General features: G+C 42.1%; 1 protein-coding gene across 2 annotated transcripts in view; it reads left to right on the forward strand.

Moving 5' to 3' along the window:
* LOC127009549 (rho GTPase-activating protein 45-like) overlaps positions 1-13,806 on the forward strand; it is a 285,593-nt gene that overhangs the window by 46,760 nt on the left and 225,027 nt on the right. For both annotated transcript variants that reach the window (XM_050882726.1, XM_050882725.1), the window contains one exon: positions 12,611-12,746. In XM_050882726.1, the coding sequence (XP_050738683.1) occupies positions 12,662-12,746 (85 nt within the window). In that variant the 5' untranslated portion in view covers positions 12,611-12,661. The remainder of the gene's footprint in view (positions 1-12,610; positions 12,747-13,806) is intronic.

Below are 13,806 nucleotides of genomic sequence, written 5' to 3' on the forward strand. Positions count from 1 at the left end.
TCTACCTGCTCATGTTTATCTATTTAATTCTTACCATCAATATCTATCAGTCTATATCTCTATCTATCTTTCTTTCTGTTTATCTATGTATGTATGTATCTATCTATCTATCTATCTATCTATCTATTTATCTATCTATCTATACGTCTGGGATCCTCTCCACGCTTCCCGTTTTTTTTATGACGAAGAAAACGCGGGGTTAGTGTGTGTGTGTGTGTTTGTGTGTGTGTGTGTGTGTGTGTTGGCGATGTTTTCTTTCCTTACCCGGCCGGTGGAGGTGGAGGTGGTGGTGGTGGGCGTGGCCGGGGTTGGGCGTCATCTGGGGTGGTGGGGAGGGGGTAGTGGTAAGGGGGGACTAGGGGGGGAGGGGGGGGAGTGTCTTATTGTTGAGCGCAGGCCGAAGCGTCTGTAGGTGAGCTGGTTTTTGTGTCTTTCTCTGCGACCTTAACACTTCTGCCCCTCCTCCTCCTCCTCCTCCTCCTCCTCCTCCTCCTCCTCCTCCTCTTCGTCCTCCTCCTCCTCCTCCACCCGATGACGCACACATGTTCTCACACTTATATCGTTTCATAGGTAGATTGATAGATAGATAGACAGAGAGGTAGATAGATATTGATAGACAGGTATATTGGACACACGTTATAATGTTGTGATTCATCTTTAAAGGTTACAAGATTTGATAAGTGTGATTGAAAATAGTGGGTGATTATACAGAGACTTCCTCCCTCTCTCTTTCTCTCTTTCTTTTTTTCTCTCTTTCATTCTCTCTCTCTCTCTCTCTCTCTCTTTCATTCATTCATTGTTTCTGTTTTTTCTTTCTTTCTCTCACTCATTCACCCTCCACCCCTCGCGCACACACACACACACACACACACACACACACACACACACACACACACACACACACACAACTAACCCCCCCCCCCCCCCCTCACACAACCTCCCTTCCCACTCTCCCCCCAAACACACACTCTTGCATTTAACACCCAATGAACAAGTCCCTTATATGGCAGACGCTTCATTAACATAAACGTTACGGGAAGAAAAAATGTGACCTCTCTTGTTTTTGACGTGTATATATGTGCGCGCCTTTATTTTGTTTTTTGTTTTTGTTTATGCAAGTCACGAAGATACGGTATTGTTGTTGTTTACCTGGAGTGCTTAGAGATACCTGGAGGCTTTTGTTATGAGTGGAAAGGTTAATTAGTTAGTTTTGTTGGTATTTTGTTTTAAGGGTTTGTTTTCGTTAGTGGAGGTGAGGGTGTCAACTTTCGACTGGTATCGTTTTTTTTTTCGTTTTTTTTTGTAACTGCACAACATTACATATCTTCCTACCGTATATTTTTTTTTATTTGCATGTGTTTGTTTGTTTGTTTTTTCTATTTTCTTTCTTTCTTTCTTTCTTTCTTTCTTTTATTTCTTTTATTATTTTATTTTTATTTTATTTTTATTTATTTATTTATTTATTTATTACTTTTTTTGTGTGTGTGTTTGTGTGTGTGTGTGTTTTCCTGTGTATCTATTTATCTTATGTGTCAGGCTGTTTGTCTATCTGTTTGTTTGTTTGTGTTCATAAGTTATCTTTTATATGAGACTGCTTGCATATCTGAGTCAATCTTATTTTCTCTATTTTTGTATGTGCTCATCCGAGAGAGATATATATATTTTTTATGCATATCGTTTTTATACTTCACGAACCTCGAGGCCTCATGTCCCAGTGATGATTCTCTCCTATTGGAAACACAAACTACAACATAGAAAAACTTGCAATAAAGTGCCTTGGTAGAGTGACGTTCCTTGGAGGGTGTTTCATGTATGGCCCCTCCGTGTTTGCCTAGAGATCGATGGAGTTCCCCAGTGCATCAATCATCCATCTATAAATCTATCTATCCATCTATCCAATCATTTGTCTTTTTTTTTTTTACAGCAAAGGAGGCAGCTCATAGGCACAAAAAATAAAACAATAATGAAAAAAAAAAAAAAAGCCCGTTACTTGCTGCTCCTAAAAAGATTACAGAGTGGCCCAAAGAGACCTATCTACTTATCTATCCAGTTCTTCTGTCACTAACTACACTTTAGGGGAAACGATCGTAATACAGAGCTTGATAGATAGATAGATAGATAGAGTGGCATTCCTGAGTGGGTGTCCTTTGCATGTTCCGCTGTCCTTGCCTAAAGATTGATGAAGGAGCCCCCCCTACCCCCTTTCCCTTCCCCCCCACCCCCCAAATGCATCAGTCACTCTGTCTGGGTCGGGCACAGCTTATGGTTCAGCCCTCGACTCTGCGGTGATTTAATGTGGGCGTGACCTGTTCCTGCGACGGTCGTGTGTGTGTACGTGTGTGTGTGTACGTGTGTGTGTCCTGCTGTGTTGGAAGGCCGTGTGTTCTTATATGCCTTTGTTTCACTCATACGTGTTTGCCTCTCGCCTTCTTTTCATCTGGTTGTGATTTTACGGTTATAGGGACAAGAAAGAAGTAGACTTTCGTGATATGCTACCTCCCATAAAGAAGACGCAGTGGATACCCAAGAGAAGATCACATTTAGGGTTGTATTACTAAAGACTTCGTGGCCCAGTTCACTTATTTGACAAGACTTTCCTAGGAGTTTTGTGCATATCCAGGGGTACTTTTATGGCCCTGGTGGTATTGTGACCCTTCCTCTGTACCGTGAACCTTAGGAAACACTCATTGGAACCCGACTGATCTCCTTTTTGGCCTTTGGAAATAGTTGATGTGAAAGGCGGAAGCGTCTGACAATACCAACGTTAGTTTCGTAGCCGAGGTGTTTTGATGCTCCCATACTGAAAGAGCTTAAGTCGTAGGAAGGAGAGAGCACACTAACTGGAACTGTTGATATTTCCCGTGATCAGATTGTCTTGAAGATTTTTTTTTACAGCAGAGGAGACAGTTCAAGGGCGTAAAAAAAAGAAAACAATAAAAAAAAGCCCGCTACTTACTGCTCCTGAATAGAATAGAGAGAAGTGGCCAAAAAGACACATCAATTTCGGGAGGAGAGGTGTCCTAATGATGAAATTGGATGATTGTGTGTTCTGACATAAACCACTTGAACTTATATAACATTATCCCCAATAGCTTCTTTTCCTTATGTTGTTTACACGAGTCCTTGAACACATCCATCATGGCTAGTCGCGGAAATACGCAGAGATACATGAATAAGTCGGGAGTGTGTCTGCAGGGTCCGCCTTCCCACACGAGACAGCTCCTGTAAACTAGTTACTTGCCATCTGTCATCCATCCGTCCATCCGTCCTTCCCTCCGAAGCTTTCACTTACAGCTGCACTAACCACATGGCTGTTGTTTGTGTTCCCCTTGGCAGGCTAACATTTAAGATAGATCAAGATAGGAACCAACCTTCACACGGCGCCTTCCCTCGCTGCTCCGTGAACGCAGATTGGCCTTGGGAGGACGTCACACACACACACACACACACACACACACACACACACACACACACACACACACACACACACACACACACACACACACACAGACACACACACAAAAAAAAGGGCAGGAAATCGTAAAGTAACAAGATTATGCGTCTGTTGACAGGATTGTAAAATATAAAGTTGAGCGGCAGAAAAAAGACGAGGTGAGAAAATTGAGATAACTTGAAGCAACTCTGGTTATTATGTGGTAAAAATGAAAACATGTCAAATAAAAACGTGCAATATATAGGCAATGATAAGTACACAGCGAAGAGATCAAAATCATAACACATGTTTGGGTCTTTTCTTAACGCTATTTGCGAACTACAACGAAACAGACAGGCGTAGCGAGTCACCCTGTTAGATTTTTTCACTTACTTGATATATTAACCTCTGTGTCTGAATTTTCTCTTTCTACCTTAGCTAATGTGTATATTTAGAGACTTCCTCCTTTAAATTTGTTCTGGGATAGTCGCATACATATGAACCTCTTTGTCCCTATACTTTTTACTGTCTGTCTGAACGTCTGGACATTGAGTGATTCCCTCCTTCAGGATTTAGCTTTAGGAGGGCCACATGCATACCAGCCTCTTCGAACGTTGTGGTGACTGCCTGAACCTGTCTGTATACTGAGTTACTCCCTCCTTCAAGTTTGGTCAGGGAGGGCCACATACCTGTCGACCTCCCCTTTCCAACGTTGTGCTGTCTGCCTCAAGCTCTGAACACTGAGTAACTCCAATCTTCAAGTCACTTTTGAGAGAACCACATGCTGATCATTCTCTGTGTCCGAACGTTGCCCTGTCTGCCGGAACCGCTGTACAATGAGCAACTCCTTCCTTCGTTGTTCTGGGAGGGTCACACGATGCTCAGCCTATAAGGAAGGAATCCCAAGAGAACGCGGAAGGAGGTGAGGGCGGGGATATATCAAGGAGGTGATGATGGGATGAAGAGTCACGGGAAGAGGGAAAGAGAGAGAGAACTTACACCAAGAGGCATTGCTATACCTTTACCACTTCAGTCGCCGCCTCTCTCAGCCCAAGAAGCAGGCAGCTCTCACAGTTCCCTTCCTGCACATGAACTCGGTCTCCTGCCCACTCGCTCCATCTTCCCTATTGATCCCAGTTCCTCTTCTTGCTACACCATCGACAAAAATAATACAAAGAAGGAATACAGAGGAACTTATTGCAAGGGATTAAAGACTTAGTTAAACGAGGAAAATGAGAACAATACTAAAAGAGAAAAGTGCTCATCCGTGGAAGAGGTATAGCAAGAGGAGTCCCACAAGGTTTGTTTTCGTGTTCTCAAACAAGGGCGCATTTTGGTGCAGAAACAGACACAGAAGAGGGTCTAGCATCACATGGTCCAAATTACAAAGTCCTTCCTCAAATATGGTAGTTCCACAGCGGGAAATATAGAGACACCGTTGCGTTGCGTTGGCGAGGGGCCGGAGTCTGACAAGAACGTATTTAGTATAGAAACAAAGATAGGCAATTATTTCTTACAGTAAAGGAGTTAGCTAATCTTTGCTCCAGTAAAGAAAGTATAGAAACGAACGGCCAAAAGGGAGGTCAATTTCGGATGGAGAGGTGTCTCGATACCCTCCTCTAGAATGAAGTCAAGTCGTAGGCGGGAGGAAATACAGAGGAAGGAAGGGAAAACACGAGACCTTCCTCAGATATGGGAGTTCAAGACCGGAAAACCTACAGGTACCGTTACGTTCGTGATGTCAGAATCGAGTAGGAGTTTTAAAAGGACAAGGCCGCATAATTAGGTGCAGAAACAGACACAGTTGAGGGTTTATCATCACGTGGTCACAAATACAAAGTCCACCCTCAAAATACGGTAGTTGTGAAGCGGAAAGTCTAGATATACCGTTGCGTTGATGGGGTCAGAAGTGAGTAGGAGTTTTAAAGAGGGACATAGGGTGTGTTTTGGTGCAGAAACCACGCGGTGACAGTGATGAACGATTGTCAAAACCGCGGGGAGCTGCAGGAAGGCGGTGAGAGAAGAGTGCTGTGTGTGTGTGTGTGTGTGTGTGTGTGTGTGTGTGTGTGTGTGTGTGTGTAGGTCATCCCTTTCCGTTATCGTCATCATTGTTTGTTGTTGTTGTTTTTATAATGATTGTCGCTATTCCTACTATCGTTGTTTTGTTTGTTCGTGTTGGTGTCGTTGTTGTTATTGTTTTTGTTGTTGTTGTTGTTATTATTATGGTGATGATGCTTTTGTTGATGGTGCTTTTGTTTTTGTTCTTGTTGTTTTGTTGTTATTGTTATTGTTGTTATTGCTCTTGTTATGTTGTATTGTTGTTGCTGTTATTGCTTGTACTATGTTGTTGTTGTTGTTGTTCCCCGTGTAGTGGCGCCAGGCTGTCCTCTCGCCTTCCCACGCGGGCAAAAGTTACGGGACCCCACCCACCACAAACACCACCACCACCACCACCACCAATACTGCCACGCTCACCACCACCACCACTACCACTACCACCACTACCACCACCACCACCACCACTACCACCACCACTACTACCACTACTACTACCACTACTACTACTACTACTACTACTACTACTACTACTACTACTACTACTACTACCACCACCACCACCACCACCACTACTACTACTACTACTACTACTACCACCACCACCACCACCACTATCACTACCACTACCACCACCGCCACCACCACCACTACCATTACCACCACCACCACCACCACCACCACCAACACCACCTTCACCACCACCTTCACCACCACCATCACCACCACCATGCTTCCTATCACCACCACCATCACCATCATCATCACCACTACCATACTGGCACACTGTATACCACCCACATAAAACAAAACAACAACCACAAAAACAAAACAAACACACAAACAAAAACAATTCCTCTATACATTTCCCGGCATTTATCTCCACCGGCCTTCTCCTCCTCTAAGTACCCGGTTATTTGTGTCTCCCTCCAGCCATTTGTAATTGTCTGAAGGTAATTTCGTGTAATTTGATCGGAGGAGCGTTCGCGTGTCAGAGGGCAAGGCGGAGGAGGAGGAGAAGGAGGAGGATGGTTAGGAGTCATTAGCGCCAATGTTACCAAATTATCGAACTCTCCTCTGCCTCCAGTGTTACCAAGTTATCGTATACTCAGCACCCACCAGCCAGTGTTACCATATGATCCTACTTCAGTACTTTGTATTTTTTAAGGTTTCTGAGTGATAGTTATTGCCAGAAAACGTCAGTAAGTAATGGTTTTGATTATAACTTTGATTGGGTATCGTTGTTTGTGTGGGTACGACAGTTTTTGGGGTCTGAAAAAGAAGGAGAATAATAATAGTAATAATAATAATAATAATAATAATAATAATAATAATAATAATAATAATAATAGTAATAGTAATAGTAATAATGATAATGATAATAGTAACAATAATAATAGGTAGAAGAAGAAATAGAAAACGAAAAAGAAAAAGGAAAAGAAAAGGGAAAAGAAGAAGGTGTAAAAGAAAAAGAAGAAAATGAAGGAGAAGAAGAAGAAGAAGAAGAAGAAGAAGAAGAAGAAGAAGAAGAAGAAGAAGAAAAAGAAGAAAAAAAGAAAAAGAAGAAAAAGAAGAAGAAAAAGAAGAAAAAGAAGAAGGTAGAGGAAATAAAAAAGAAAAAAGAAAAGGAAAGGGAGAAGAAGAAGAAGAAAAAAATAAAAATAAAACAAAAAGAAGGAAAATAAAAATGAAAATAAGAAGAAAAAAAGAAGAAGAAAAGGAGGAGAGGGAGATGAAAAAAAAGAAGAACAAAAATAACAACAAGAAGAGAAGAAACGCACTTTTCTGAGTACAACAATTTAATAACACTGTCTCCACCTGCTCCGCGGCGTCGTGGGTGGGTGGAAGGGAGGATGGGGTGGGTCATCGCCTGAGGAAAGACACTGTGGCTGTATGTTTGTTGTTTCTCTCGTCGATGATTGCAGGCGCGTTGCTTTAAGTCAGTCTGGCCCGTGGCGGTGAGGGGAAGGAAGGTTAGAGAGGTTCGTTGATCTTCTGTATGTCTTTGGTCCTTTGGGAGGCTGAGGTGTCTGAGAGAGAGAGAGAGAGAGAGAGAGAGAGAGAGAGAGAGAGAGAGAGAGAGAGAGAGAGAGAGAGAGAGAGAGAGAGAGAGAGAGAGAGAGAGAGAGAGAGAGAGAGAGAGAGAGAGAGAGACTGACTACAGGGGATGAGATGATGCTGTTGTTTTTATTGTATCTCTCCTTTTTCTTTAATCATATACAAAAAATACATGTCATAGGGAAGCTGAGGTTTCTAAAAAGAGAGAAAGACATTACAGGAAGGAGTGATTTTGTTGTGACTGACTTTTCTTGGAATTATAGACAGACGGAGAGAGTGTGTGAATCTGTGTTATAGGGAGCCTGAGACTTCTTATAAAGAGAGAAAGACATTCCAGGAAACTTAGTCATTGTGTTATGGCTGTTCCTGTCTTCTTGGAATTATGGACAGACAGAATAAGGTGTATAAAAAATGAGTATGAAAAAGAGATATATATTCCACGGTATTACATTTGTATCATATCAGTAATAAAAAAATAATAGGGAGGCTGAGGCGTCTTGAAGCGAGATGTATTGGATAGGGAAGTGTGATAAGGGCGCTCAGTGGTTGCTTCTCTCCCTCTGTTGATTGGAGGCGTCTTGAATAAACTGATGCGGGTCTGGTAAGGGTGGAGGGTGGGGGCAAGGAAAGGTTAGTGGATCGCATGTCTTAAAGGGGGAAGGATTGCAAGGGAAAGGGTGACGATGTGATATGGCTGTTTGTTTATCTATTACTTACGGTTATTGGCGTGTTTCTGGATGTCTTAAAGTTCTTAGTGTGTTGGGGAAAGAGAGAGAGAGGGTGAATAGATTAGATTAGGTTCATGTTTTAGAAGGGAGAAGATTGTAGGGGAAGGTATGATGTGGTATTGCTTTTTTTTTTTTTTATTTGTGTAGCTGGAATTATTGAGGTCTTTGTATGGTGTTAGGGAAAGAAAGAAAGGAAAAGAGAAGAAAGAAAGAGAAGAGAGGAAAGAGAGAAAGAAAAGGCTCTTGGGGGTTGTTCAAAATTAAGTCTTGAAAATCTTTGGTGTGTTGGGGAAAGAAAGAAAGAAAGAAAGAGAAGAGAAAAATGAGAGAAAGAAAAAGGGGAGTAAATAAAGAGAAGAGAAGAAAAAAAAGGAAATAAAAACTGAGATGAGAAGAAAGACAAAGAAAAAGAAGAAGAAACAAGAAAGAAGAGGTTGAAAAGATTTATCGAGCTCCTCTCTTGGAAGCTGAACAGTCTTGAGAGATAAAAAAACTCGAGAGAGGTGATGAAGCAACTCCAGGATTGTTTGTTTCTATCTTCCTCTAGTCATTACAGTCCTCCAGCGTGCTTCAAGATAACGGTTCTCGGTGGGTCTGTGGAAAAAGGAACGCTTCATGAATCTCCGGGGCTGTCATAGAGAGAGAGAAGGACTACGAGGAAGATGATGAAGTAGCATAGCGGTTGTATATATATGTTTCTTCTTTTATAACTATAGGCGTCTTCTCGTGCGTGCCTTGGTGGGGAGGGAAGAGATTTATGTCCTGGTGTTCCTGTCTTTGGGAGGCTGAACTCTCTTGAAGGGAGAAGCAATAAAGAAAACGAGAAGATGGAGTTTTATGATTATTATGACATTATTATTGAGATACATGAAAAGGCATCAAGCAAAAAAATAAAAATAAATGATGTAGACCCAATTAGAGCCCCCTTGATGAGCAGTTATTGATATTAAAATTAACAAGAGACGTTGACAGTTAAGTAATAAAAGGATATGAAAGCATGAGAGGGCAAAAACAATATATCCAATGAGTTAATGGGTGTTGTCTGAAGCCCGTGCTGCCATTAGTGAGTCGGGGAAAGGAAGGATTAATGGGTCTTGAGTCTTAGGGAGGGTGAGATGACTTGGAACTAACTGACTGCGAACTGACTGAGAATGAGTGGTAGAAATTGCTCTGGGGGGGCTGATGAAGATGACTGGAATGCATTTACGGCTGATGACCTTGTGGGGGAACTGGGAGTCTTGAAGTCCTTGGTGTGTTGGGGAAAGAAAGAAGGAAAAGAGATGGGGATATATCAAGGTTGGGCCGTGGAAGGTGGAGGACCAATTCAACCTCTTGTTTTATATAGGAAGGCTGGTCTACCTACAAGAATGAAGGCTTACAAATGTGACGAAGCAAGATAGTGGTTGTTTGTATGTCTTATTCGGTGACTATATATCTGTTGCTTCATATAATGCGGGTCTTAGTGCGGGTGGGGGTAAATGAAAGGTTAATTGATTTCCTGCCTTAGGGAAGCTGAGGAGTTGTAAAGACCAATTGCAAAGGATGAATAGCAGTGCAGTGAGGTGGTTGAATAGGTAATTAGATGTAGATAACTGGATATGTTTTTTTAATTCGTTTGAGTTTTATCGTACCAGCACAAAAAACTATAACAAATAAGGTCTAATTTTATTTTCTTATTTTTTTCCTTATTTATTTTTGTTTCTATATTGTTTTGTTTCCTTATCGATATTTGCTTCCTTATTTCTTTTTTGTTTTGTTTTCTAGTTTTGTTTCACCCTTGAGCTGTCTCCTGTACTGCAAAACACAAACACACACACACACAAAAAAAAAAAAAAAATGTATACTAATCCACGATACAGTATATAATGATTCGTCGTTTAATTAGTGTTGTAGTCACGTGTGTATGAGTGTGCCGTGTGAAGCAAAACTGTTTGGGGTGTTACTGATAAACGCTCTGTGGCTATTACGTGTGACTGCTGTGTGTGGTATGTGACTGGTGTGTGGTGTGGGGGTTGTGGTGTGTGTGGTATGTGGCTACTGTAGTGTATGTGTGTGGCTGTAGTGTGGTGTGTGGGTGGGGAGTGGTTTGTGACTGTAGTGTGTGTGTGGTTGTAGTGTGGTGTATGGGTGTGGAGTGGATTGTGACTGTAGTGCGGTGCGTGACAGTTTTGTGTGAATGTTAACAAGAGATAAACAATTAGACAAATAAGAATGAACAATGAGTCTATACTGCAACGCCCCATTGGTGGCTGCTACAACAGTATGTTGTATGGCTGTGGTGTGGTATGTGTAGTTTGGCGAGTGGCGGTAGTGGGGTATGTGAGTATAGTCTGTTCACTTAAGTCTGACCCAAGCTGACAACATAAACCTAAGCGTGTTCGTAAGCACAGTGCAGATTAGCAGAAAGTGATGCGTGAGATAAACACAAACAGAGGTTAAAGAAAACTTGGAAGCCATTGCAGCAGCCAATCAGCACTCAGCTTGCAAACACGCTTAGGTTTATTTTGTCAGCTTGGGTCGGACTTAGTGAACAGACTATATATATATATTTTTTATACGTATAGTGTGGTGTGTTAGGCTGTGGTGTGAGATGTGACTGGTGTGAGATGTGACTGTGGTGTGCTGTATGGCTGTTCATTAACTGTATACTGACTACAATACACGAAAAACAAAATCCTACGTGTTTTTTTATATAAACCAATAAGGTGTTATATACGATAGTTTTGGAAGTCCTTGTCACAGAGAAACTTAGTCATTAAAAAGATCTTGTGGGTGACTTTACAGAAGCCTAAAATGAGGGAGCCACTACTATAGAGAAATTATTATAAGACATTTCGCCGCCCAAGAACACATATTTGACAAGGCTTTCGTAGGAGTTGTGGGCATTTCCAGGAGTAGTTTTATGACCCTGGTGTTAGTTTGACCATTCTTCTGTACCATGAACCTAGAAGAACATATTTGACAAGGCTGTTTGACCATTCTGTACCATGAACCTAGAAGAACATATTTGACAAGGCTTTTGTAGGGACCATTCTTCTGTACCATGAACCTAGAAGAACATATTTGACAAGGCTTTCGTAGGAGTTGGTTTGACTTTTGTTCTTACCATGAACCTAGAAGAAGATATTTGACAAGGCTTTCGTAGGAGTTGTGGGCATATGACCCTGGTGTTAGTTTGACCATCTGTGTACCTTCTACACTGAGAAACACAGGACAAATATAGACAAGGCTAGGTTGTAAGGGCATTTCCAGGAGTAGTTTTATGACCCTGGTGTTAGTTTGACCCTTCTTCTGTACCATGAACCTAAGGAAACACTCAATAGAACTCGACTGACTCCCTCTTTAACCTTTAGAAATTATTAATGTGAGAAGCAATAGTGTCTTGTAATACCAACCTCAGTCTCAAGATCAGTTTTGTAGAAGCCAAAAGAAGGTGTCACATACGATAGTTTTAGAGACACTCTGATAAACAAACTCCGGGTATCATGGAAGTCCTGGCACACACACACGATTCACACTTCGATTTCCGCCGTTTACAGCTGATCCCGTTACTGCCCTTCCTTCCTGGGCGAGGGTCCCTGTGGCTAAAAAAGGGGCATTGCCAGTAGGGACATGACGCACGGGGCTGTTTTCGGAATTTACAGCGGGGAGTCTCTTACTTTTCCTTCCTCTGAACGTATCATAAAAAAAGGGCGTTACGGTGAAAGCCTGCAACGTCACGCCTATAGCATCACACTGGGTCTGAGGATAGGAGGGGGTGGGGGCAGGGGAGACGGTGGGGGTGAGGGGAGTTAGGGGAGAGGGGGGGAAGGCATGCTCACTGAAAATAAACAGAACAGAGCCGTATAGAGAAGCTTTGATGTACTACACTAAATATACGAACCAACTCCTTCACTGAGGCTGTACTGGGAAGGCCTTGAAATGGTTTGGTTAGCTTCCATATTTCTTTTTTTTTTTATATGTTTTTTATATTTTTACTTGGAAACTGGGTGGCTTTTTATATATACCTTGAAGTGTGTTTTTGAAGTTGTGGTTCTTGCTGTTGCTGTTATTGTTATTGTTGTTATTGTTGTTATTATTACTATTATTATTATTATTATTTTCTTGCTTTTGTTTTTCTTGCCCATCATCATCGTCATCGTCATTATATTATCATCATCTTTTATTTTCATTTTCTTCCTCTACTTCTTCCTCATTTCCATCTCCTCCTCCTCCTCCTCCTCCTTTTGCTTCTCAGTGCCTTGGTTCTCTTGTCTTCCTTGACCACCACCACCACCACCACCACCACCCCTCCCCCACACCCTTTTACTAACCCTTCCCCCTTCTCTCCCCACAGGTGCCTCAGGTGGAAGAGGACATATTGAATGGTTTGGGCGGCGCGGGCGGCATGGAGGGCGCGGGTGGCAGGTCGGGCGGGGGGTCGGCGGCCGGCGGCTCACGGGGGTCGTCCAGTAGCGGCTCGTCAGGCCCAGGTGAGTCCCTCCTACCTGTGTGTCCGTGTTCTTACCTGGTCGCCAATTTGTACGCACCTGTTTTATTTATCATTAGGGGAGAAAAAGGTCTGTTGAAATTGAACTGAGGTGATTTTCGTTTTTATCCGTGTTTTTCTACCTGCTCTCCAATCTGTACGCATTTTTTTTTTAGTTTTCACCCTGTAAGCTTCTCTATTTATTTAGCTTTCTTATGAGAGAAAAATATTATACTCTCAAATTTAAACGTATAGGTATGCTGACCTTCTTACCTTGCCTTCTTACCAGTGTACCTTTTTACCTGTTCTCCAATCAGTACGCACCTTTTTATATATAGCTCTCACATCAGGGAATATATTAATGTCTTAAATTTGTATGTATATGTATGTTCTCCTTATCTGTCAGTGCTCCTATCTGTACGCAGCATTCCAAATTAGGTTTATGCATTATGTGAGAAGGTGGTATGTGAAGGGGAGGGAGAGAGATAGAGAGTGTGTGTGTGTGTGTGTGTGTGTGTGTGTGTGTGTGTGTGTGTGTGTTTGGCTCCTTCAGTAGTTATTAGTTGGAGGTTTTGGATATCAAGGTAAACAGGGGAGCCACACGGGCGGGGCGGGGCGGTACTCGGCTCGGCGCTTGGCTGGGTGTGCGTTGGTTCTCTCTGGTCTTGGGAAGGTTACTCTCATACGCTTCCGCCTCTTGTTCATCATCGTCATCATCATCATCATCATCATCATCTTTTCTCTTCTTCTACTTGTTCCCCTTTTCCTCCTCTCCTCCTCCTATTCCTCTTTCTTTTCCTTCATCAATGTCGTTATAATTATCATCATCATCATCTTCCTCTTTTCTCTTCTTCCTCTACTTTTTCCTCTTTTCTCCTCCTCCTATTCCTCTTTTTTTCCTTCATTATTGTCTTTACATCATCATCATCATCATCTTCCTCTTTTCTTTTTCTTCCTTTACCTCCTCTTTTCCTCCTCCTCCTCATTTTCCTTCTTTTCCTTTTTCATTGTCTTGTTTTTTTTTCCTTCTTTTAACTTGTCCATCTCCTCCATCATCACTGTCG

The sequence above is a fragment of the Eriocheir sinensis genome, chromosome 41 (genome assembly GCF_024679095.1).
Source record: "Eriocheir sinensis breed Jianghai 21 chromosome 41, ASM2467909v1, whole genome shotgun sequence".
NCBI classification, from domain to species: domain Eukaryota; kingdom Metazoa; phylum Arthropoda; class Malacostraca; order Decapoda; family Varunidae; genus Eriocheir; species Eriocheir sinensis.